The following is a 23,674-nucleotide window of genomic DNA, read 5'->3' as shown; positions in this document are numbered from 1 at the left end:
GGCGAGTGTGCTCAACTTTTAGATACCAGCTACCCATTTTCAATAAGAGCAAAATGGTATATTTTCAATATGGTAGTATACCGATATACCAAATATACGTTTCAGTATATTATATATAAGAATATGTGAACCAAAGCAAAGAATAAACTCCTTGGCCATATCGAATTATTTTAAAAATAATTTCTCTCTTTCTTTTATTGTCTACGATTTTTCATCAAATCTAAATAGTGCGGAATTATAATGAAAATATACCAAAAATGCAACATAAATACTAAAATATGCTGAATGTGATTTGTTGTTTATTGATATTATATATTATAAGTTATTTAATTTAGATTTCTTATAAATATTCTCTTACTATTCCAAAACTTCTGAAGTAATTCATAATTTACGTACTGCAATAACAATGACTAAAGCAACTTGAGTTTGTGCAAAATAATATATAAAAAAAATAAATCAGCCTAGATGAAGTACACAACTATTTACAAAAATTTTAAGTTATTCCAAGCATTTAATATTTAATGCATTATTTGTAAGTAGATTTTAATTTTTCATTTGATAGAAGATTTTAATGCCTAGATTTTATTTATTTTATGCCATCTTCTACAATTAGTCAACAGCAGCTGGAAGCTAAAGCAAAAAATACTGAAAGCAATGCGAAGTAAATAATTTAAAGTTGAAAACTTTTTATTAAGTAATTTTCGTTAGTCGAAATGAAGGCAGAGGAGGGATGGATGGATAAGTAAGAGCAAACAAACACGTTGCAAATATAATCATAATAAAACAGAAATTAAATAAAATGAAATGCCATGAAAAGCATTTGCACTTGTTCAAAAAGTAAGCAACAACAACAACAGCAGAAGCAGCAGCAAACAGTAAGAGAAACAACAACAGCAATAAGAAGAACAACAGTAACAGTTTACAGTGAGTGAGTCCATTAGCTACGCACGGTCCAGATCCAGATCCAGATCCGGATCAGAGTCGGAGAAGGAGAAGGAGAAGGAGAAAGCAAAGAGAAGGCGTAGGCGTTGAAGGGCGAGGTGTATTGCTATTAAATATTTACTTCGCGCACTCATTTCTTTTACTTAGCCGAGGGGAGAGTGAGGGGGGGATTGGGATGGGGATGGGGAGGAGGAGTTGGAGGAGACGGCCTTTGGGCGCAAGCCAGATAAACATAACCGTTTCGTTTTATGAGCAACAATCATTGCTTTTGATTGCCGCACTGATGGCTCCTGGCTGCTGGAACTCTGAAACTCTGGCAGCTGAAAACGGTGTCAGGTATCCTTATCCTTGGCCACCAAAAGGTATCCTTGCATTGCCTTGGCGAAGGTGTAAAATGCCGCATTGCTTAAATTTTTTATGGCTGCCTCTGCTGTTGTTGTTGCTGTTGTTGCTGTTGTTGTTGTTGTTATTGTGTCGTTCTCATGATTGAAACTCATTTTGCTGCGCATTGCTGGCAGCTTTTTTGGCTAGTTGCCAGACGGTCTGCCTGCCACATGGCTGCCTGTCCAATTGATTGTGGCAGCAACTCATTGGGGCAATTGTTGCTGAGACCCTTTTTTCCTTCGTTTCTGCCGCCCTCCTCTCCCTCCTCCTCCTCCTCCTCCTGATGGGCCTATTAGTTTTGCTTCAGCGAACGCCTAAAAGTAGGCAACACTTCTTGAAAGCTAGCTCAGCACTTCCTCTCAAGTTGTTTTTCGGTTATCTTCGCAGTTTGTCAGCACAATTAAATCTGGTCATTAGCAATTATACATACTGACTATTAAATTATTATAATTATTAATAAATATGCTTCCAGATCGAAAGCAGTATGCTAATTTAAGCAAAAATACAAAAATCTAAATAAATCTCAATTGAATTGAAAGCAAATCGTCAGCTAGTTTCATATTTTCATAGTAAATGCAGCAATTATTTTTGTTTTCATAGAGTTAAAGGAGTATTATAACTTTGTGCCTGCGGAAAATGCTTGCAACATAAAAAAGAAAACATCTTCGTCACTATAAAGTATATATACATATTCTTGATCAGCATCAACAGCGGAGACAATATACATAGCCATGTCCGTCTGTCTGTCTGTCCGTCCGTCTGTGTGAACACCTAGATCTCAGAGACTTTAAGATATAGAGCTATAATTTTGTATCACCAGCACTTCTTATGTTTGCACTCAGATCAAGATTGTTTCATATTTTGCCACGCCCACTTCCGCCTCCGAAAATATGAAAAAAAAGAAACGAATAACAAGCGTCATTTTAAGGCTTAATCAGCTATTTATGGTAGATACAATAACTATATCAATACACCAAAAATAGCCTGTGGTATATTTATAAATGTTTGCAGTACAATATATGGTTTCTTTTAGTTGATTTAGCTGACAATATCGTATATGTTGTACACTATGATATATACTTATTATATATACTATTCTATATATGTATATACCTTGTATATTTAAGTGTTTTTGTGGTATATTATGAGTATATTCGTAGAATATGGTTTTATTGAAAATGGTTAGCGGGTATCTCGCAGTCGAGCACACTCGACTGCAGCTTTTTAGCCGTTTATTAAATGAAGAATCTATCAGCACAGTTTAAATGCATATTAATGAGCTTGAGACAGGTTTGGCCTCAATATAATCTATTGTTCGGTTCTTTGTTGCTGCACAGCTTGATTTACTTAATAAATAAAATATAAATAAAATATCACAAACCTAAACCTATACTTAATTAAATCTTATCAATTTTAATTTAAGAAAAGTTTGTCGTAAATTTTCAAATGACAGAAATTTGTATTTAAATTGTGCTTGAGCGTTTTATAGTTTGTATAAAAGTTTTGCGAACGCTAATTGGTTGCAACTTTGGAGGTAGGAGAACAACACGCAGCTGTCACAGCTGCGTCTCCGGCTGATGCTGCTGTTGTTGTTGCTGTTGCCCCCAGGTGGCGTCCAGATTGACGAGCATAAAAATAACAGCGATCAAGTGACACAAGACTGGGCGCAAGTTGTAGCAACTTTAATGAAATTTCCTGCATATTAAGCGAAAACTTCCGCTCGCATTCAAGCGGTGCGAATAGCGTAAAAAATATATATACTGTATAGAGAGAAAAAGCAGAGCAAAAGTTGCAAACACACACACACAGATAGAAAATCCAAGTGCAAGTCCAAGAGCAAGCCAGGAGAATAGTAATCGAGCTGCGTTGGCTTCCCTTTTAATTTCCGTTTTTATGTGTTCGCCCGCTGGCTTTTGGCTACATCATCTATCCCATCTATCTATCTACTCTACTCTACTCTACTCTCTACGCAGTACTTTTGTCTTTGTATTCGCGGTGCGTTTTTTTGTGCAAAAAAAGAGAAGAGAAGAGAAGACACCTTCGTGGGAGAGCTTCAAGGTGGCCATGACAAAGCGCTGATGTTGCAAATTAGAAGCCGCCGCCAGCTCGACTGCTGATGATAAGCATAAAATTATCGACACAAAAGCAAAATTTTCGTAATAAAAATTTTAATTAAGTGTCTTTTTCTCTCTCATTTCCAACTCTCACACTCGCTTTCTCTCTCTCTTTCTCTTTCTCTGGCACTTTTTGGATGTCCTCATCGTCAGCGTTTCATGGCGTGGACAACGCCCGCAGGCGACTGCCTTTCATCGAAATAGCAGAGCAAGACAGACAGCTAGACAGGAGCAAGACGTGGTTAGAGAGGGAAAGAGGAGAAAGAGAAAGAGAAAGAGAAGGAGGAGCTGGAGCAACTGTAGCTGGCTATCATAGCGCGTAAATTTATGCAAATCGGTTTTTTCTTGCAGCCGAGTTACGTTTTCGGCATCGAATTAAAAGTAAAGTCCTCCAAATGCAAACACATAAAAGCGACACCGATTAACGATTTTAATGAGTACTAACTCGCCTACGCAATTATGAGATAGCAAGACGAGAGAGAAAGAGAGACAGACATACAGAGAGAGAGAGGGACAGACGGCAGTTTGGCGCGTGATTGCCAGCGGTGACTGTGAAATTTAATGAAATGCAATCTATACAAAGGCATCACAGATATAACAAAGAGTGGGAGATACCTCCAAGAAAAAAAGAGAGAGGTTGAGGCTAGAAAGAGAAAAAGAAAGCCAGAATACTGGCAGCACGTTTTGTATTTGATTGATTATAAAGACGTAAGCAAAATGATTCTGATTTAACATCAATTTCTAGATTTGCGCTGCTTAATTTAGCAGCAAATTTGTTAATTAGCAAAAGGAAACACAGAGAGAAAAGCCAAAAAAAAACACTCTAAATATTATAGTTGCAAAAGCAAATAGGTAGATATGCATGTTCAATATACATATAATGGTGATGTTAATGATGTTTGTATAACTTAATGTATATGACACGCCTACTTTCACCTCCGTAAATCTACAAGCTATAGAGAATTTCTGTATAATAATAATAACTATAATCTTTAAGAATAGACTTTTTTAAGATATTCTTTTGTATAGGAGAAAACGCGTACGCGTAAAATCTGGTATATTTTGTACTCTATGGTATAATTTGAATATGGTATATTTTGAACTTTATATAAATTATAATTAAACTAATTATAGCCTTTGGTAAATTTTAGTAGTGGAATAGCAGTAAGAAAAGCATCACAAATATAATTGTTCTAATAGCAAATACTTGCTCATTAGTTGATAATGAAATTAAAGTTATATACAACGCAAAGTTTCTATTGAATATAGTATATAAAAACAAACATTAATTAATTTAAAGATGTGCCTGTTTATTATAGGATTAAGTTCTTAATTGACAACGTTGCTAAAGAGATACTTATGTATATACTCAATACTTTTTAATGAGGTACAAAAATAGATCAAAGTATACACAAACTTGAAGTTGCTTTTAAATGTAAGACAATTGCTTTTTGCATTCATTATATAAATTTAGCATTATTGTTTACAACCGATATCCATAGCGTAGAAAATTTGCGATCAGATAAAAATTTTAGAAGTTATTTAAGAAATACTTTTGTACAGTATATTTTGAATGTAGTACAATATCAATATATCAAATATAGCCTTCGGCATATTTTTGGTATATTTGTAGAATATGGTTTTATTGAAAATAAGTAGCGATATCGCACAGTTGTACACACTCATCTGTAGCTTTCTTTTTTCTTTAATTTAAAGGACTACATCGATCAATCAAATATTGATGATAATTAAAAAAAAAAAGTTACAGCTATGAACAATCTGAAGTTCCTTTCGGAAAATTTCAGATTTACGCTTCCAATTTTAGCATTAATTTTGAGATGGCTTCAAAAAGCAACGCAGAAAACATTAAAAGCAGTATTGTTCTAATGGAAAATAGATATTTGCTCAATAACTGATGGTAATAAAAAGTTAAAGCTATGCACGAGTTTAAAGTTTCGCTTTGCATATAAGGCTATAAAATATTTCTCTAATTTGATTAGCTTTGCTGCTTTTGAAGACTGAGACTACGACGAACATGTTTCTTTCATTTTATGTACGCTACTTCGCTACTCGAGCTTGCCAGCTGAAAGCTGAACGAGATTTATGCATTTATTTCTGTATGAGATTATGTGTTGCAGAACCTATTAGACGTCGACGTCGACGTTGTTGCTGTTGTTGTAGTTGTAGTTGTAGTTGTTGCAAATGCAAGACGAGTGCAATCAATTTAAGTGCTTAGAACTGCGTTGCGTTGCGTTGCGTGTTCTGGCTTAAGTGCCGGACAAAACTGAAGTCGAGCGGACAACTGTCAAACTGACTTGAGCTGCAAATCTTCAGCACATTGCCACTTGGAAAAAAATAGAGCAAAAAGGGGAAAGACAAGAAGGAGACAGCGATAGTTGGCAGCTGGAAAGCAAGTTGCACTTAATTTATACAGCGAGGAGAGGAGCGAGAGACACAGGTGGAAACAAGCGACGACGACGACGACGACGACGACGAAAGCAAAGTAGCAGCTGGAAAATTTATGCGCGGCCGTTTCAAGTCAATAAGCGCATTTGTCTTGCCAACGGGGGAATTCAAACAAAATTTATTTAATTCACTTACACACACACACACGTAGACAAGAGTCCGGCGAGGGATTCTTCGCTTGGATGTCTGGCAGGACATCAAGCGAAAGGAGAAGGACTCGAGGAGTCGAGGAGGAAGACAAGCCAGGCAGGTTGCCAACAGAAAGAGAGAGACAGATAGAGAGACGGCGAGGAACTACGAAAATCAGTTGAAAGTGTTTGTCAGTTGTCTTTTGCATTGTTTTAGTCTCTCTCTTGCCACCCTCATTCGCTTTAACCCTTGTGTGTACGTTGCAATGCCATTTCCGTTTCCGTTCGCTTGCACTTCACACAACAGCAACGGCATTTGGCAGCTGGAATCTGTTGCAGACGCCACACATACACAAACACACACACATACAGCGACACTTTCCATGCCACAAGTTGAAACGTCTTGAGGCGTTATTTAAAATTCAATCAAATGGCATTTCCAACATCGAGAGAGGAGGCGAAGGCAAATTTGATTTTTAGCTGCTCCATTGCACAGAGAGACGCCTTTGCCACGCCCCCTCCCTCTCAGCCTGTGCAATGGCATAAAAAGCAACGATTATTAAAGGACCTGACCAAGGAGCAAAAAGTGAAGCCAAAGAGCAAAAGAGCAACGTTATGATGATTATGATGATGATTATTACAAACTACACTCCACAACAGCACATTACATTTATTGTTATGTTTATGCACTGGCCAACAAAACACAGCAGCCACAACAACAACAACAACAACAACAACAGCAGCAGCTGGAGAACAGACAAAGAAAACTACTTAGACAAAATTTGAATTTATGCAGTTCGGATATTGCTCGAAAGTCGATTGCAAATGATGAACACTCACACGTAGTGCAGAAAATAGATTTAAATGTGCTTTAGAATCAATATTCACACACACAAACAAATGCACGTGTGAGCTAAAGCAATACACTGCGCGAAAATACTGTATTACTTTAAGCAGCTGAAAGCCTAATTATTTTCTTCATATAACTAAACAAAAATTGTGATTGTTGCCTATGCTATATAAATAGAGCATAACTATATATTTATAAAACTTGTCTGTAAACTTTTAAGAATATATTCACTAAATAACTAAGCAATATAAAAATATGAAAAGTAAAAAAAAATTTGAAAAACAAATACTTTCAAAATTTAAAACTCTTTTCCATGCAACTACGAGAAATGTTTAATATTTATAAAAAAAAGTAAATAATCAAAAAATAAGAAAATTAAAGAAAATGCAAATTAAATATTTGTTAATATTAAAAATCATTTCGTAGCAATTACAATTAATGTTTCATATATAAATTTAGTATTTATTTAAATACAAATCAATTGTTAATATGAATATACCTTTTGCATTTAAAGGTATATCAATGTCATATTTATATATGTAGAAATTTAGTATTTATATTAATAATTTATTTTTATTAATGTGTATCTCAATTTAGTATTGTTTTGTATTTAGTATTTTAATGTAGTATTTACGATCTAGATTTAGCATTTATATTTATTCAAAATATATCTTAATGCATTTCAATATTTTGTTTTATATGTAAATACATTTTTGTATTAATATGAATTAATTATTTTTTAATATTTTTGATATAAATTAAGTATTTTTAACAATAATAATAATCATAATCATAATCATCATAATAATCATTTTATTTCATTTATAAGTATTTACTATTTTTATGCTGTATTTATTATATAAATTTAATATTTATTTTTCATTTCATTTTCAACATTTTGTTTTTTTGCCACAAATATTTTCAATTATTTTTTTACGACAATCAATTATGCTGCTTAATATGTACTATATAATAAATCATGGAATTTACATAATTTCGATTATTATTGACAAACCAATTTTTACAAAATAAAAGATTATGAAATATACTTAAGAATTTAAATCAGTTTGTCATCAAATCGTATACAAAATATTTTTGCATTGAATTTTTAAAGAATTAACTTTCGAATAATTTTACTACATCAAACAATCGGTAAGCTGTTTATCTAACTACCTAATTTATTCAAATTTTTTTTTCTTTTAAATTTTTGATGGAAGAAGGTCTTAGTCAATTTGGCTCATCTTATTATAATAAGGAATCCTTTTCGATATTTCAATAAAATAACATTTATTTATGTTACCTTAAACAAAACTATTTTGAGAGATTATAAAATGTATTGCATATTTACAGGGTATTCAATTGGCCATCACATGACATGAAATTTGTAAATGTTAACAACCAAAATCTGGCTAAAAGCAACGAACGTTGTTTGCCATCTGCCCAGCCATGACCGCGGTTTTTTGCTGCTGTGTTTTCATTATGAATGTATTGCATATTTTTGTTGCTGTTTGTTTTTTCAGCTGCTTTGTGACAAGAGGCGTGGCAACAACAACAACAACAACAATGTGAACACAAAACAACAACAACGAGAAGCTCGCTCAACTGTTTTTGTTATCTTACGCTTCGATTATTTTGCGTTAGTCGTTGTAGAAAATTAGCTAAATTGCTTATGGCAACGCACGTAGCGAGTGCCAAGGCTTCCTCCCTTCCCCCTTCCTTAGCCAGGGCAAAAGAGAGAGAGAGAGAGAGAGAGAGAGAGAGAGAGAGACTAGCATATTGTTTGCTGCTTTTTGGGATACGGCAAAACGCTTCTGAGGTTTCCTTCTGTTTTGGTTTTGCTTTTGCTTTTTGCTGCTGTTGTGTAATTGTTAATCACAGAAACGTTAAGTGTGTCTGTGTCTGCGAGTGTGTGTGTGTGTATTAGAGGGACACACACACACACAAACACACAATTCAGACACAAATTTACATAGCGCGTTTTTCCCCCCTCCCTCTGTAGATTCTCTTGCTGGCATTTCGACATTTTTGCGCCATTTTGCGCGCTATTGCTTCGCCTTTTTTGTGGTCCATTGGCTTGGACAACAATAAGAGGGGAGGGGCACAGGGAGAGGCAGGCATTCATCCTAAGGGGAGTCGTGCGTAGTGCATGCCATTTGCAAATCTCTTCCACAAAGGGAAGGGAAGGGAGGGAAGCGAAGTACGTGCAGGTAACGCATAATTAGGAAAATTTCCAGACAACGTTTCATTTGTTGTTGTTGCCGGAATTAGAAAAGCCAAGCGCGCAAAAAGGAAATTGTATTTGATTTTGTTGTTTCGCCTTTCGACTTTTTCGTGGTCTACAACTAGTTTTTCGACTAATGATCAGAAGTTGTGCTTGGCAGCAAATGAGCAGAGAGACTTTTGCTACCGTCTTTGATTAGTTATGCAACTGAATTCGATATTTATTTCAGTTTGTTACTCACAAAAGCTTTTGTTGATTGCATTTTCCGCACTGTTCACAGCTGGCGGGCACACGAAATTTCATCATTCGAAATATTGTGTAACGAAAACTCACCTGCAAAAAGAGAAGAGAAGGGAAGAGAAGAGAAGTGCATGAGTAAAATTGAAGGCAAAAGGCAAAATGAAAGGCTATATAGGAAGCGGTTAACAGGTCGTATAAGTGATTTTATTGGCCAAGTATCAAATGTACCTCTTTTTATGCGTTCGCCGCTCTGCTCCGCCTAAAAGTATGCAATACATTTATTTGGCGCACTCATAAAATGCCATTTCTAATTTACGAGACTTTCTTTCCCCTTCCCCTTCCCCCAAGCTGCATTTTATTGTCTTTGTTTATTCTTGTTTCTTGTTTCTTGTTTCTCCTGCTGCCTGAGCTGCTTCGATTTCGTTCGTGTGCTCCTCAACTTTTGCGCCATAAAAACCCAAAAACCAAAAACAAAAGCAAAACAAGATTCGCAGCGCCTGCTGCGTTTTCTAATTAAATCAACATAAAAGCTACACAAAACAGCCAAAAACAAGAAACAACAACAACAAACTGCCAATTTCACATGTGTTTTGTGAGCTCTTTTAATGTTTTCTTTTTTTTCTCCGTGGTGGAGGTGAAAGAGAAAGGCGGAGGGGAGGGGAGGCAGTCAGGTGTGGTTAGAGGGCAAAACAGTTGGCGCGTTCTGCAATTGCTGTTTTGCTGCGTTTTTGTTAGCCAAATGAAAAAAATTAATGATGTGGAAATTGCGCAAACGCATCGCATCGCATCGCTTCGCATACTTTCAGGCTGCCGCTCGTTAATTTTATGTTCTCTGTACCAAAAACCCAACACACACACACACACACACACACACAGAAACTTTGCTGCGCGTTGATTTGATTAGTTTTACATCAAAAAGCAACTGAAATCAAATTGCAATCCCCATCATCTCTCTCTCTCTCTCTCTCTTTTTAAATTACTCACATTCCACATTCAAATGCTTTTCATGTGCAACAGCTTGTATAACAAATTTATAAATCGAATGAAAGTTCTCTGTTGAACGAAAGATAAAACAACAAAGCATAATACATTTCTTTAATTAAACAAGATTAGCTATCTATTAATTGTCTTTATGTTTCAGCTGTTGATAGAAACAAATGTAAATAATGTAAATTGAAAGGAAAGAGTTTGAAAAAGAGTGTGTTGGATTATGCGATACCCGGCTTACTCATTTTGAATAAAAGCAAAACAGAGCGTTATTATTACTAATATATACTAAATTAATATACCGCAAAAAATACTACTACGAACTACTTTCGAGGTATACCATAAAAGTCAAAATATACCATATTGTCAGTCAAGGCAAACTATACGAAATGACACACTGTAAAATCCTGAAATATATCGGATGACATATTGAGTATATCGATAAAGTATTACATTCGAGAATACTTTGAATATACCAGATTGTTTGCTAAATTACCTAAAACATATCAAATAAAATACCACAAAACTACCAAATATACTAAATTAATACACCGCAAAAAATAATACCACGAACTACTTTGGAAATTTACCATAAAGATCAAAATATACCATATTGTCAGTCAAGGCAAACTATACAAAATGACACACTGTAAAATACTGAAATATATCGGATGACATATTAAGTATTTCGATAAAGTATTACATTCGAGATTACTTTGAATATACCAGATTGTTTGCTAAATTGCCTAAAACATATCAAATAAAATACCACAAAACTACTAAATATACTAAATTAATACACCGCAAAAAATACTACTACGAACTACTTTGGAAATATACCATAAAGATCAAAATATACCATATTGTCAGTCAAGGCAAACTATACAAAATGACACACTGTAAATATGCTATATTTATTATATATATATATGCCAAATTACTTAAAATATATCAAAATAAAATACCGCATAAATACTAAAACATATAAAAGGTATGTCGATGAAGAACTATTTTCGAATATCAGTCAAAGTAAACTATGCCAAAGGGTATACCGCAAAATACTGAAATATACCGGATGCCATATTTAGTATATCGATAATGTATTACATTCAAAATTATTTTAATATACCAAATTGTCTGCAAAACTATCTAAACATAGCAAATAAAGTACCAAATAAAGAATACTAAAATATACCGAAGGCCATATTTTGTATATTATTGAATTACTGCATTCAAAATATACCATAGAGTTCAATATATACTATAAGGTTAGCAATTTCCTATCGGGTAGTGGGTATAAAATGAGATTTAAGTTCTATAATTTATCAAGTTATAATAAAATAAAACAAATTTCAAATTAATTTATATGAATAGCTGTCTCAGTTATTATTCATATCATTTGCATTTCGTTAAGATTTTTAATTGCTTCACTTTTCTGTCTTTATATTCCATCATTATTTATCAACCTGGCTTTGTTCTGTCTGTCGTCTTCTAGGCTAATTGAGTAACTTTTTATGCTGCTTAATCGAATTGTAGCAACTTGCTGCAAATCTGTGGCACAACAACAAACAACATTGAATTCTATTTAGCCTAATCAATTTAATGAAGCCGCAAATTTTTCATGCTTCAGTTTTCTTTTTTGTTTTGGCGACACCCAAAACAACTTGCCGCAAATTTCACACAGCATATTTTTGCCAAGAGCGGATTAGAAGGGCTGGCGAGAAGAGGGGAAAGGGGAAAGCGTACGCACACTGCATACATAAATCAATTTCAATTAACGTTAATTAAATACGCATCAAGTGGGCATGACCACAGAAGCAACAGCAACAGAAGTAGACAACTCAGAGCAGAGCAGGGACAGCAGCTGGACAAAGTAAAGGGAGGGGGAGAGGAGGGGGAAGAACCGCAGGACCACAGAAACCAACACAAAAAAAAAGAAACACCAAACGAAACGAAACGGATGGGTTCTCAATTTGGGGTTGAATCAAGTGCAGAGTACGAAATTGGGATGCGGATTCAACAACAGCAATAACAAAAGTGAACAAAGAAAGCAACGAAAAAAAAGTGAGTAAATGAGATTTGCAGTTGCTGTTGTTGTTGTTGTTGCTGTTGCGGCTGCCGTGTTGCAGCTTCGTTTTAGTTTTTGGCCGCCGCTCAAAAGTATGCTACACAAATTGAAAATAGCTGCGTGGCAAAGCCAACAACAACAACAACAAAACGTGCGATGCGATTGCCAGTTTTTCGGCCGGGATGAATCCCTTTGCCCCTTCCCCCCGTCCCTTGTTGCCCATCCCATCCTCTCTCGTTCCCTTGGAGACATTAGATCTGGGAACTGACTCTGCTTTCGGTTTCTATCTGTTTCTCCGTGTGTGCGTTTGTGCTTTGCGGTTATGCGCTTGGTTTGACAGCCATGAGACTAAAGCCAAATAAACAAGCATACAACAACAACAACAAGAGTAACAACACTAAAATGAACCTGAAAACATACACAAACACAAAGAGTGTGTGTGTATAGTGGGAGGCCAAGTGAAACCGCAATGATGTGGCTCGGCGACAACGCACGCACCAGACGAACAGACATCTAACATTACATAACATGCACAGCTACTACAGCTACAACAACCACAGCAGCAGCAGCAACAACCACAGCAACAGCAACAACAACAACAACAACAACAGCCACAGCCACAGAGAACAACTCCAACATAATAGTCAAATTCAGCTCACAAAAAGCCACCCTCGAAATATAACCAAAGGCCTGTAAATGACATTGATATTTTTCTAGTTTGCCAGCTACAAAACAGCAAGAAAAATATTGCACAATCAAATGGTGAGCCAATGAACGAAGTCTTAATACTCTTTATGAACAAATAAACATGTTAATACACATACATTTTTTTTATTTGCTGCTACCTAAACATACATACATATATTTATATATATTTCATAAATTAAATAATAAAGAGTTACTGCAGTGAAAATAACATAAACTGAAACAATTTTAAAAATAAGTGAATGTTATTCTTAAAGCTATAGATAAGCACTATATTTAGAGCTAAGATTGATTTTAGGAACTTTATCTGTTTTACGATAAAATATCTAAATTCGTTTATTTTTTGGTTGTGCGTACGAATTTGTTAATTTTTGCAATTATCACAACAGAAAACAAAACAGAACGAAAATTCCAAAACCATTCTTAGCTCTAATTTAAGTACTTATCTAGAGCTATAAAAATAAACTTTTCTTATTTTTAAAATTGTTTCAGTTTATGTTATTTTCAATGTTATTTTCAGTCTCTTACGGGACAAATTCCGTCTTGGAATTATCCATATACCGAATTGAAAAATAGGCATCGCATTTTATTAAATATTTATAACTTTATTATATTGTATATTTGAAATAGTTCAAGTAAATTTTGAATATATCTATCTCATTCTTTTTTTAGTAAAAATATATTTTATTTTATTCGTGATATAAATTTTTGTGTTTATTTTTTATATTTATATAATTCATTAAATATTTGCATGCCCATTTATTTAATAAGAAACACTAATAATATAATATATAATAATTTTAAGTAAAGCTGCAATTTAATCAAATATTACGTATACGTAATATATTGTCAATATAGCTCAACCGAAAAACTTTGCAAGCAAGCACAGAATGCCTTGCTTTTGACAAGATTAATGAACTGTTTGCTTTATTACAATCAATATTTTGAGCCACCCGGCAGCCACAAACATAATACGAAAAAGCCTCGCTGCTTTTTCGCCCGTAAATTATAATAATTATATTAATAATGAAATCGCTTTGCAAATGCCAAAATTTTCAAATTTCAAATGCTACACTTTGTTTATAAGTTTGCCAGCTGCTTGGGGGAGTTTTTGTTTCGAAAGTCGCATTCATCTCGAGTTCGCATTGTTTAAGAGAGCGACAGAGAAAGAGAGAGAGAGAGAGAGAACTTCTTTATTCCAAGCCAATTTCATTTCTATATTATTATGTATTATATGTATTCATTTTTTTTTTCGGCTGTATTCTTTAATTTCTTCTTTTTATATAAGTTGGCGTTTTTGAGCCAACTGTAATTATAGTCAACTTTGCATAATTACAAAACTCATTAGAGCCAAAAGTTTTGTTCAGCTTGTGAGAGGGAAGGGGAAGAAGGGGAAGACTTTCTTGTCGACGCACAAGAATAGGCAACGGAAAGTGTGTAAATTGTAATTTGCGACTTTTGGGCTAATTGAAAATGAAATTGAAATTGAAACTGTTTGCTTACCATAGTGGAAGGTGAATTGCGTTACGTTTTTCCATTGCCATTGCCATTGCTAAGCGGCAGCTGCTTTGACCTCGATTGATAAGCAAACAGCTGACAAACACCGAACACACATTTAAGTTTTCGAAAATCGAATTTGAATTTCAATTAAGTGTGTGTGTGTGTGTGCACAACAACTGGTTGGGGAAAGTATAAAATTGTGAATTGGACGCAGTTGTTGCCTGACCAGCAAACAATGTGCCACGTTGTCGATTGCCTACTGATGACCTTCTGCTTCAAGCAGCATCAAACGGATATGCAAACCCTTGCTGATCGGATCGAGCAGCAACAACATCAACTGCAAGAACATCAACAACAGCTACAACAACAATCGGCTGTTATTCACAGTGAGCTACTCAAGCCGCCAAATAATGTTTACGATGATGATGATCGAGTGATGGAGCCGGAAATGGAAATGCGAATGGAGAATGATGTTGTTGCAAATGCAGAGCGTGGTTCGCATTCGCCGGCACATCTCGAAGAGCTGAGCATCGATGCGGATGTGCATGAAGGCAAGCAGCAGCAGCAACCATGAACGATTTTCGGGCGTGGCCTTTAAAGATGAAATTGAAATCTTTACAGATGTTGAGTTGGGCAACGGAGCGCGTTACTCAGTGCACTAAAAGCAAATGAAGAATACAGAGAAATGGAGAGAAACTGGAGATGTGGCAATGTGACGCTGCTTGAGTGAGAGATGAGTTTCAGTTACACAGGTGATGGATAAACTCATCAAAATCACGGCTAACGGTTACGGTTACGGGTAACTCAATCCGGCACACGCGCAGTTCAAAGTTCAAAGCTGACTTTGATATGGGCTAGCATTTCACACACAGACACAGACAGAGACACAGATTTTCTATTCGTCATCAATCTGAAACTGTTCTCCACACACATCCATCCGAACTCTAAACCAGGCATTCAGTCAGTCAGTCAGTCAGTCATTCAGTCAGCCATTTGGCCAACTGTCAGCATTTAACCATGTTACTTTCTCACTCTCTCTCTCTCTCTGTCGTCGTTCGCTGTCATCGCATTTGCATTTGCAAATTGGTAACACAATACGTTGACACCAGCACACAACTCCTCCCCCTTTCTCCTCCTTCTCCTCCTCCCTCCGTTCAATCAATCCCTCGCCTGTCGCACTCGATAATCACATAGCAACATCAACAGCAGCAACAACAGCAATAACAGCAGCAGCTTCTGACAGCACAACAGTATTAAGCATAATTATAATGTTAACGATAAAATATATTGTATGTATATAGTATTTATAATGATCAAAATTATTATAATGAGCAGCATAATTATGGAGTTATCGAGTTCGATTAACATAAGCGCATCATTTGGCATCAAATTATAAAATTAATTGTTTACCAAGCACTCAACAACAGCTGTTGCCATGGGCGACGGTGTTTGCATTCGATATTCAATTCGTTTGAATTTCAAATTCATTTCGAATGAATTCAATTGCCGTCGACGTCGTCTGGCACTTTAAGCTCAATCAACAACAGTTTTGTGTGGCGTCCTCGAAACCAAAACAAAGCCTCAAACAGATTATTGTTTACAGTGTGTGCGTCTATATAAAATATGGCAATACAATCGCCTTGCCACAGTCAACAATTGCAGTTGCCCCAAAGGGGGACGTTTTTTTGGAGGAAATTAATGTAAGCTGCTGTCTATAAATTTTAATAAATGTTTATTAATTGTATTTTCATAAATTACTGTTTTGCACTCCCAAGTCTAATCTTTGCCTCATGTGCTCTGAGTGCTGTTGTGGCTGCTGTTGTGCAGAGCCTTTGCAGCAGCTGCCTTGCCAGGACATTCAGCTGATGGAATTGCATGCTGAGAAAAAGATCACAATCACTCAGCAGCCAATGCGTAGCAATAGCCCTTATTCTGAACTCAGTCTCGCTGTGCGTCCCTATAGCTGGCCCTGTGAGAACGATGAGAACTACAATGTGGATAATTATGAGACGCGTACGCCAAATATGTGGCGTGCCTGGTGGCTCAAGAGTGCCAGCGAGTAGATGACACTAAGCAAAAAAGCGAAAGAACAACAGTTTGAAAGTGCAGCAACTACTAAATTTAGTTACTTGCACTTGAAGTGGAAACGAATATTACATTATTAAGCAGAGGCAGCTGCTAATGAAAAGCAAAAAGCCAATGCATAACGAATTATGTTAGAAAAAAAAAAGTAGAAAAGCTACAATCGAGTGTGCTCGACTGTGAGATACCCACTACCTATTGTGAATAAAAGCAAAACAGTGTGGTATTCATTTTAAAATATACCAAATTAATACTACATTCGAAATATACCATAGAGTGCAAAATATACCAAATTATATACCAGATTTTACTACATAAAAAGTATTTCTTATAATCATAAATAATTCTGTTATTATTGAATATACCGATTGCGATTCTTTCTTGAAAATGACGTTCCTATTCGATTTAAGTCGATTTGCGGCGTCGGAAGTGGGCGTGGCAAACATTTGAAACAAACTTGAGATACGTGTACATTAACGAGTGCTGTGGAAAAAAAATTAGAGCTCTTCCTCTTATAGTCTTTGAGATCTAAGTGTTTAAACGTGCGGACAGACAGACAGACAGACGTCTGTTGGCATTGATCAAGAATATATATATACTTCATGCAGTCGGATGTGTCTCCTTCTGCTTTTTACATACATATTATGCGGGCACAAAGTCATAATACCCTTCTACCCTATTGGTAGAAATACAAAAAGTTTCAGTAAACTAAAGTAGCTAACAAGATACAGTTCAAAAGCATAAACAAAGCTACAGATACATTTAGCTCTAAGCTGAAGCTAAAATAAATTGCATTATATAACAGATAGAGCGCAGAGTTATTTGACCAGCAAATACCCTGTAAGTGAATAAAGCATGCAACGAATATAAATGCCAAAAAATACCTTTAGTCAACCAAGTTGACTGTTTGCACAAAGGGCATTCAGTAATGGGTGAAAAATAAAACAAAACGCACAGCAAACAAACTATTTTGCAACTGGCTTTGCTCTCGCTCTCTCTCTCGCCCCCCTTCAAATAGTTTAGCATAAGTTCACAGACACACACACACACACACACACACACAAACATACACGCGGTGTGGCACATGCATTTTTAAAATGAAATTACGCCACGTTTAGTTAACTGTCTGGCCGCAAGACTGACTCTTGGCAACAGGGAGTTGGAATGCGCTTGGTTAAGACTATGTAATAAAAATTTGATTAGCTGCTTGTTTAACTTTAATTAAGTTGATTTCATTGCGCACAAAACTGTGTGCAACATTCTTCAACCACACACACACACACAGAGAATGGGGAGTAAAAAGCAGAGCAAAAAATAAAAGAAGGCAACAAACAAAGTTGAAAAGGTCGACGCCTGGCAGCCAAAGCTAATCAAATATTTAAACAGTGCTGCACGAGTTTTGTGTATATGCCACACACACTCACACACACACACACACACGCTGAAGTTTTTGGGGACACAACGCTGCGCTCAGCATAGTATTAACATTTTGTTGAGCAAACATCGAGTGGTGTGGGGGGGTGAGGGGCCAAACATCGAGTGTTCAGCAAAACACCCAAACAAGCAGCATAATATTCATGATTATCATTAGCACACACACACACACACACACATAAACAAACTAAAACTCAAACACTAACACAGTGGACAGAGAGTGCATTGTGATTTCATGAGATTTGCACGAGCGGTCAACAAGTATCCTGCAGGACTATTGCTGCTGACATTGCCGCTAACATTTGACGCCTGTGCATATCACATATGCAAGCTGAAAGGCAAATGCGCAGAGGAGGGAAGCAGAGAGTTGGCAACGGGGATTGAATTTCGAGTTTAGCCATTTAAATTGACCACACATTTAAAATACTACAATTTTAGTACAACAGCCTTCAACAATTACGGTTATATTATATACACATATATATATATATATATATACTCAAAGTATATAACTTGCTTAGTGAAATACATTTAAGATAAACCAAGCTAATTAGAAGTTTAATAGGCATTCATTTTGAATTCATAAGCTATGCACTGGCTGTCGAAAAAACTATTGATATATAAGGGAATAAGGGAATTATAACAAAACAATACAGCAATGTCCATCTATCCATATTAACCAGTGGAACTCAGAAACTATAAAAAATAAATATGCTGTTGGTTTATGGTTGACAATTAATTTTATTTAGTATTTTATGGTATATTTTAAGAGTGGTAGTATATCGATATACGAAACATAGATGATTTTAACTCTTAAGTATATATTTCGATGTATTAATTTGGTATATTTTAATTATAATACCGCACTATTTAAAAGACAGAAATAATTATACCTGATACCCCATAGGAAGGTACTATAACGAAACAATATAGCAACGTCCATATGAGCTCCTAGAACTCAGAAACTATAAAAAAATATAGACGCAATTCCATGCTATGGTTGACAGTTTAGTATATTTCGTATTCTATGGCATATTTTAAAAGTGGTAGTCTGTCGATATTTGATTGAAGTCTTTCGCTGTTTTTTTTAGAATTTTTTTGGTATATTAATTTGGAATATTTTAGCTATAATATCACACTATTTAGCTTTTATCAAAAAATTATGAACAATAAAAGTAAGAGAAATAACTTTTACCATAATTCCATATGGCGAGGGGTTTATATTCTATGCTGTTGTTGACAATCTGTATTTTATACATATTTAATGATATTCATATATGTTGTAGTATACAGAAACGTATATTTCAGTTCATATGTGTCATATTATACTGAAACGTATATTTCAGTTTAAGTACGTCATAATATACTGAATCGTATATTTAGTATATCCACGTATATTATACTGAAAAGTAAATTTGGTATATCTATGTATGTTATAATATACTCAAACGTATATTTGGAATATATACGATATAATATACTAAAAAGTATATTTGGAATATATACTATATAATATACTGAAACGTATATTTCAGTTTAAGTACGTCATAATATACTGAATCGTATATTTAGTATATCCACGTATATTATACTGAAAAGTAAATTTGGTATATCTATGTATGTTATAATATACTCAAACGTATATTTGGAATATATACGATATAATATACTAAAAAGTATATTTTGAATATATACTATATAATATACTGAAACGTATATTTCAGTTTAAGTACGTAATAATATGCTGAATCGTATATTTAGTATATCCATGTATCACTATATTATACTGAAAAGTAAATTTGGTATATCTATGTTATAATATACTCAAATGTATATTTGAAATATGTACGATATAATATACTGAATCGTATATTTAGTATATCCACGTATCACTATATTATACTGAAAAGTAAATTTGGTATATCTATGTTATAATATACTCAAATGTATATTTGAAATATATACGATATAATATACTGAAAAGTATATTTGAAATATATATACTATATAATATACTGAAACGTATATTTGGTATATTGGTATATATATATTATATATCCCCATAGTCGAACACACTCGACTGAAGCTTTCTTACTTGTTTCTTTGCTTGATGAGCAATAAAAAGCATAATTCAATACACACACGCGCATAGAGCCATCTCGCTTTCCTCCCACCCCCTCTCGCTCTTTCTCTGTGATCTCTTTTGGGAGTTGGCAACATCTTGAGAGCGCTGTGTGGCATGCCATTAAAGAACGTTGATGCCTTGATGCCTTGCCACTTAGCCAAACGCTGCGCATATTATCGATGTGGCCATAATGCGAGACAACTTGCGGCGCACAAGTTAAACTCTGTTGTTGTTTCGCCCTCCTCCCACTTTCTTTCTACTACAGTTGTCGTTGTTGTTCTTGCTGCTGCTGCTGCGTTAGCCATTAAAAACTTTCCGGCAATGCCATTAAAATAAAAATCGAGAGCGTGTTAAATGATTTACAAAAGCAGAAGCAGAAGCAACAACGAAGCCAAAAACAATTTCAATGCTTGAGACTCGAAGTTGCGTTGTGGGTTTATCGCATTGGCATAATGTGTTTCAGGTTATATCCCCCTAACATCGTCGTTGTATTTTATTTTATGCGGCTTTTGCGACAAGCTAAAGCTTTTCGCTGCACCCAGTTATTCTCTGTCCTCTTTTTTCTTTTTTTTTTTTTTTGCTGTACTTTATGGCTTTTATGAGTTTTCAATAAGTTTTTCTTGCGCACAATGTCGCCTCTTCATGTCTTCAAGTCTTTGCAAATTTTGCCCTAGCAATTCAATTGATGATGTCCCATGTATATGGCAATTCGATATGTCTACAGTTTCATATCAATTACTTGACCTTTGGCTATGGCAAATGCCTTGTTAAGCATTGCAATTCAGATTTAAATGGCATGAATATGAGTACTCAAGAAAGTTGAACTTTCTACAACACACAACAGAATAATCAATTCTATTTTTATTTACCCATTTAGTTCATCTTAGAATTTAACAAAGTCAATAAATATTTAGGGTCAAAATTAAGTTACGACTTGAATTGAAAATTAATTAAATAAAGTAAGTTAAACTTTGTATTAATTCATTTTTTATTTACCTATTTAGTCGTTTATTTCTTACATCTAAAAACTAAACTCTAAGTTGCAAATAATGTCAATAGAGTTTACATTTTAAATCCAATTAAAATGAATAGTAAAGTACCTTTAACTTTGTATTGTGCAAATCACAATTGTATGTTGTTTATTTCTTAGTTGTAAAAATTGAATACCAAGTTGCATATAACAATAGATAAATAAATATTTGCAATACTCTCAGTTCAGTGAACTTTGAGCGGACAAATGATATCATAGATACATGATATAGTTTCAGCTATAAACACTTGGCATTTTTATCGCAGTTTCAACTTTATCTGATTGCCTGTCAAAGCCTTTGACTTTGACTTTGACTCTGACTCTGAAATTGATACGCAGCCTGAGGAGAGTTTTCCCTTACGTCTGCTATTCAATTACGCACTCACTCAAATAGAAGAGGGTGCATAGAGCGAAGGGGGGAGAGGAGATTTTCCTGGTCAACTTAATGCAACTAATCGCCTACCATTAACCGCCAATGACACTTTTATGCCACTTTAATAAACTTGAGATATACACAAGTGACACCAAGGGGTGGCTTCAGGGTAAGCGCATGTGTGTGTGTGTGTGCGAGAGGGGGAAGGTGGGTGGCAAGGGGGTTGGAGGATACGTGTGACAGACGCTTGTCCAAGCATCACAAAACTTTCGGCACGTTGCGGCAATGTCTTAAGCGAGAACATTCTGTCTCTCCCCTTGCCGCCAAACTTTAACCTCTCTCAATTGTCTCTCCCTGGAGTTGGCACAACTTGTTCCTTGTTCTCGATGCTGTTGTTGTTACTGTTGTTGTCGTTGTTGTTGTTTCAGCTGTGCCGCAGCACTTGAGAAAGGGGGCGTGCCACTCCACTTATATCAATAATAATTCCCATTTGTAATAAAGCCAAAGCAAAAGGGCGGCCTTTTGAGGGGGGAGACAGTAGAAAGTAGAAAGGAGTTGCATACTATATACATACATACGTATGTATATATCCTATATCTGTATATGTGTATGTGTATGTGTGCAATAAGCAGCAAGTGAATTGCATAAATAAACATCAATTCAATTCGCACACACACGCTGCGAGTGTTGCCCCATATCCATATCCAAAGTAAATTGATACAAATTGTTCAATAATCACGCCATTGCATTTTATTTTTGTTGCGCCAGCAATGACAACAAATATAGCAGAAACAATGGCACGTGTGGTTTAATGGCAACAACAACGCATTCGTATATATACACATACACATATATATTTTGTTCTCTCTTTCTCTCTTTGTGTGTGTGTGTGTGTTTGTGGACAACTTACCAAAGTGCTGTGCATTAGCCTGGCGGCAATTTCATTTGTTATTAATAGCACATGGTCACACTGAACCAACAGCAGAACACACACAACGACAAAGTTTAACGACAGCACTGGCAAAAGATGCGAGAGCAAGCGAGATGGCCAAAGGGTCGTAATGAGTGGTCAAGCACTATGCATTTAATTGGGGCTCTCGGTAAGTCCTTGTAATGCGCTCCTTCCCTTCACCCCTCCATGCGTTCTACAAACAGCACACAGCAGCGGACAGCACAATCCCAATTCATTTATTAAAAATTCAACAACAATTTTAACAAGCCTTTTGTTGATTTCAAATAAATACTTGATAAGGCGCAGATAGTTCTTAATGCTTTCAAATTGCAACAAAAACACACAGATGGCAATTTTGATACCTGCTATCCATAGGGTAGAAGGGTATTATAACTTAACACCTGTGTGAAACAGGCTGAAGTTAGTTAAGATATAATTTTTGGATATAGGAGAAAATATCTCTTACTACGAGTCTGAGTTGATTTGACTACCAACCTGGTATATTTTCTACTCTATGGCATATTTTGAATGCAGTATATACCAAATAAAATCGTTGACATGTTTTAGTATATTTTCGGTTAATTAATTTGGCATATTTTAAAATTAATACCACACTATTTTGCTCATATTCAAAATCAGTAAGATATAATTTTTGGATATAGGAGAAAATGTCCGAGTCTAAGTTGCTTTGACTACCAACCTGGTATATTTTCTACTCTATGGCATATTTTGAATGCAGTATATACCAAATAAAATCGTTGACATGTTTTAGTATATTTTCGGTTTATTAATTTGGCATATTTTAAAATTAATACCACACTATTTTGCTCATATTCAAAATCAGTAACGAGTATCTCAAAGTCGAGGACACTATATTAATATTATCAATATATTATATATATTAATTATATCAATATTAAGCTGAAGCGAAAGATCAAATTGTTTGCATTTGTGTGCTTATATTATTAGATAAATTGAAAACACTTCTTATCATATTTCAAGTGCAAAAAGTTGGCTGAGTTTTTGGCAATCGTGTAAAATAATATATTCTTTCAATTGGTAAATAAACTTTG

The 23,674-nt window shown here is 35.1% G+C and overlaps 2 protein-coding genes across 11 annotated transcripts in view; one reads left to right on the top strand and one right to left on the bottom strand.

Moving 5' to 3' along the window:
* Positions 1–23,674, bottom strand: part of LOC132796958 (uncharacterized protein CG43867) — a 176,308-nt gene that overhangs the window by 70,288 nt on the left and 82,346 nt on the right. The gene's annotated exons all lie outside the window — the stretch shown is intronic.
* LOC132796964 (uncharacterized) lies at positions 14,831–16,286 on the top strand. Its single transcript, XM_060808348.1, has 2 exons — positions 14,831–15,156; positions 15,227–16,286. Exons 1-2 carry the CDS (start codon positions 14,841–14,843, stop codon positions 15,265–15,267), a joined length of 357 nt encoding a protein of 118 aa, XP_060664331.1. The 5' UTR covers positions 14,831–14,840; the 3' UTR covers positions 15,268–16,286.

The sequence above is a fragment of the Drosophila nasuta genome, chromosome X (genome assembly GCF_023558535.2).
Source record: "Drosophila nasuta strain 15112-1781.00 chromosome X, ASM2355853v1, whole genome shotgun sequence".
Taxonomy (NCBI): Eukaryota; Metazoa; Arthropoda; class Insecta; order Diptera; family Drosophilidae; genus Drosophila; species Drosophila nasuta.
Note: the sequence above shows the minus strand (reverse complement) of the source record. Positions and strands in the feature narration are given on the sequence as shown.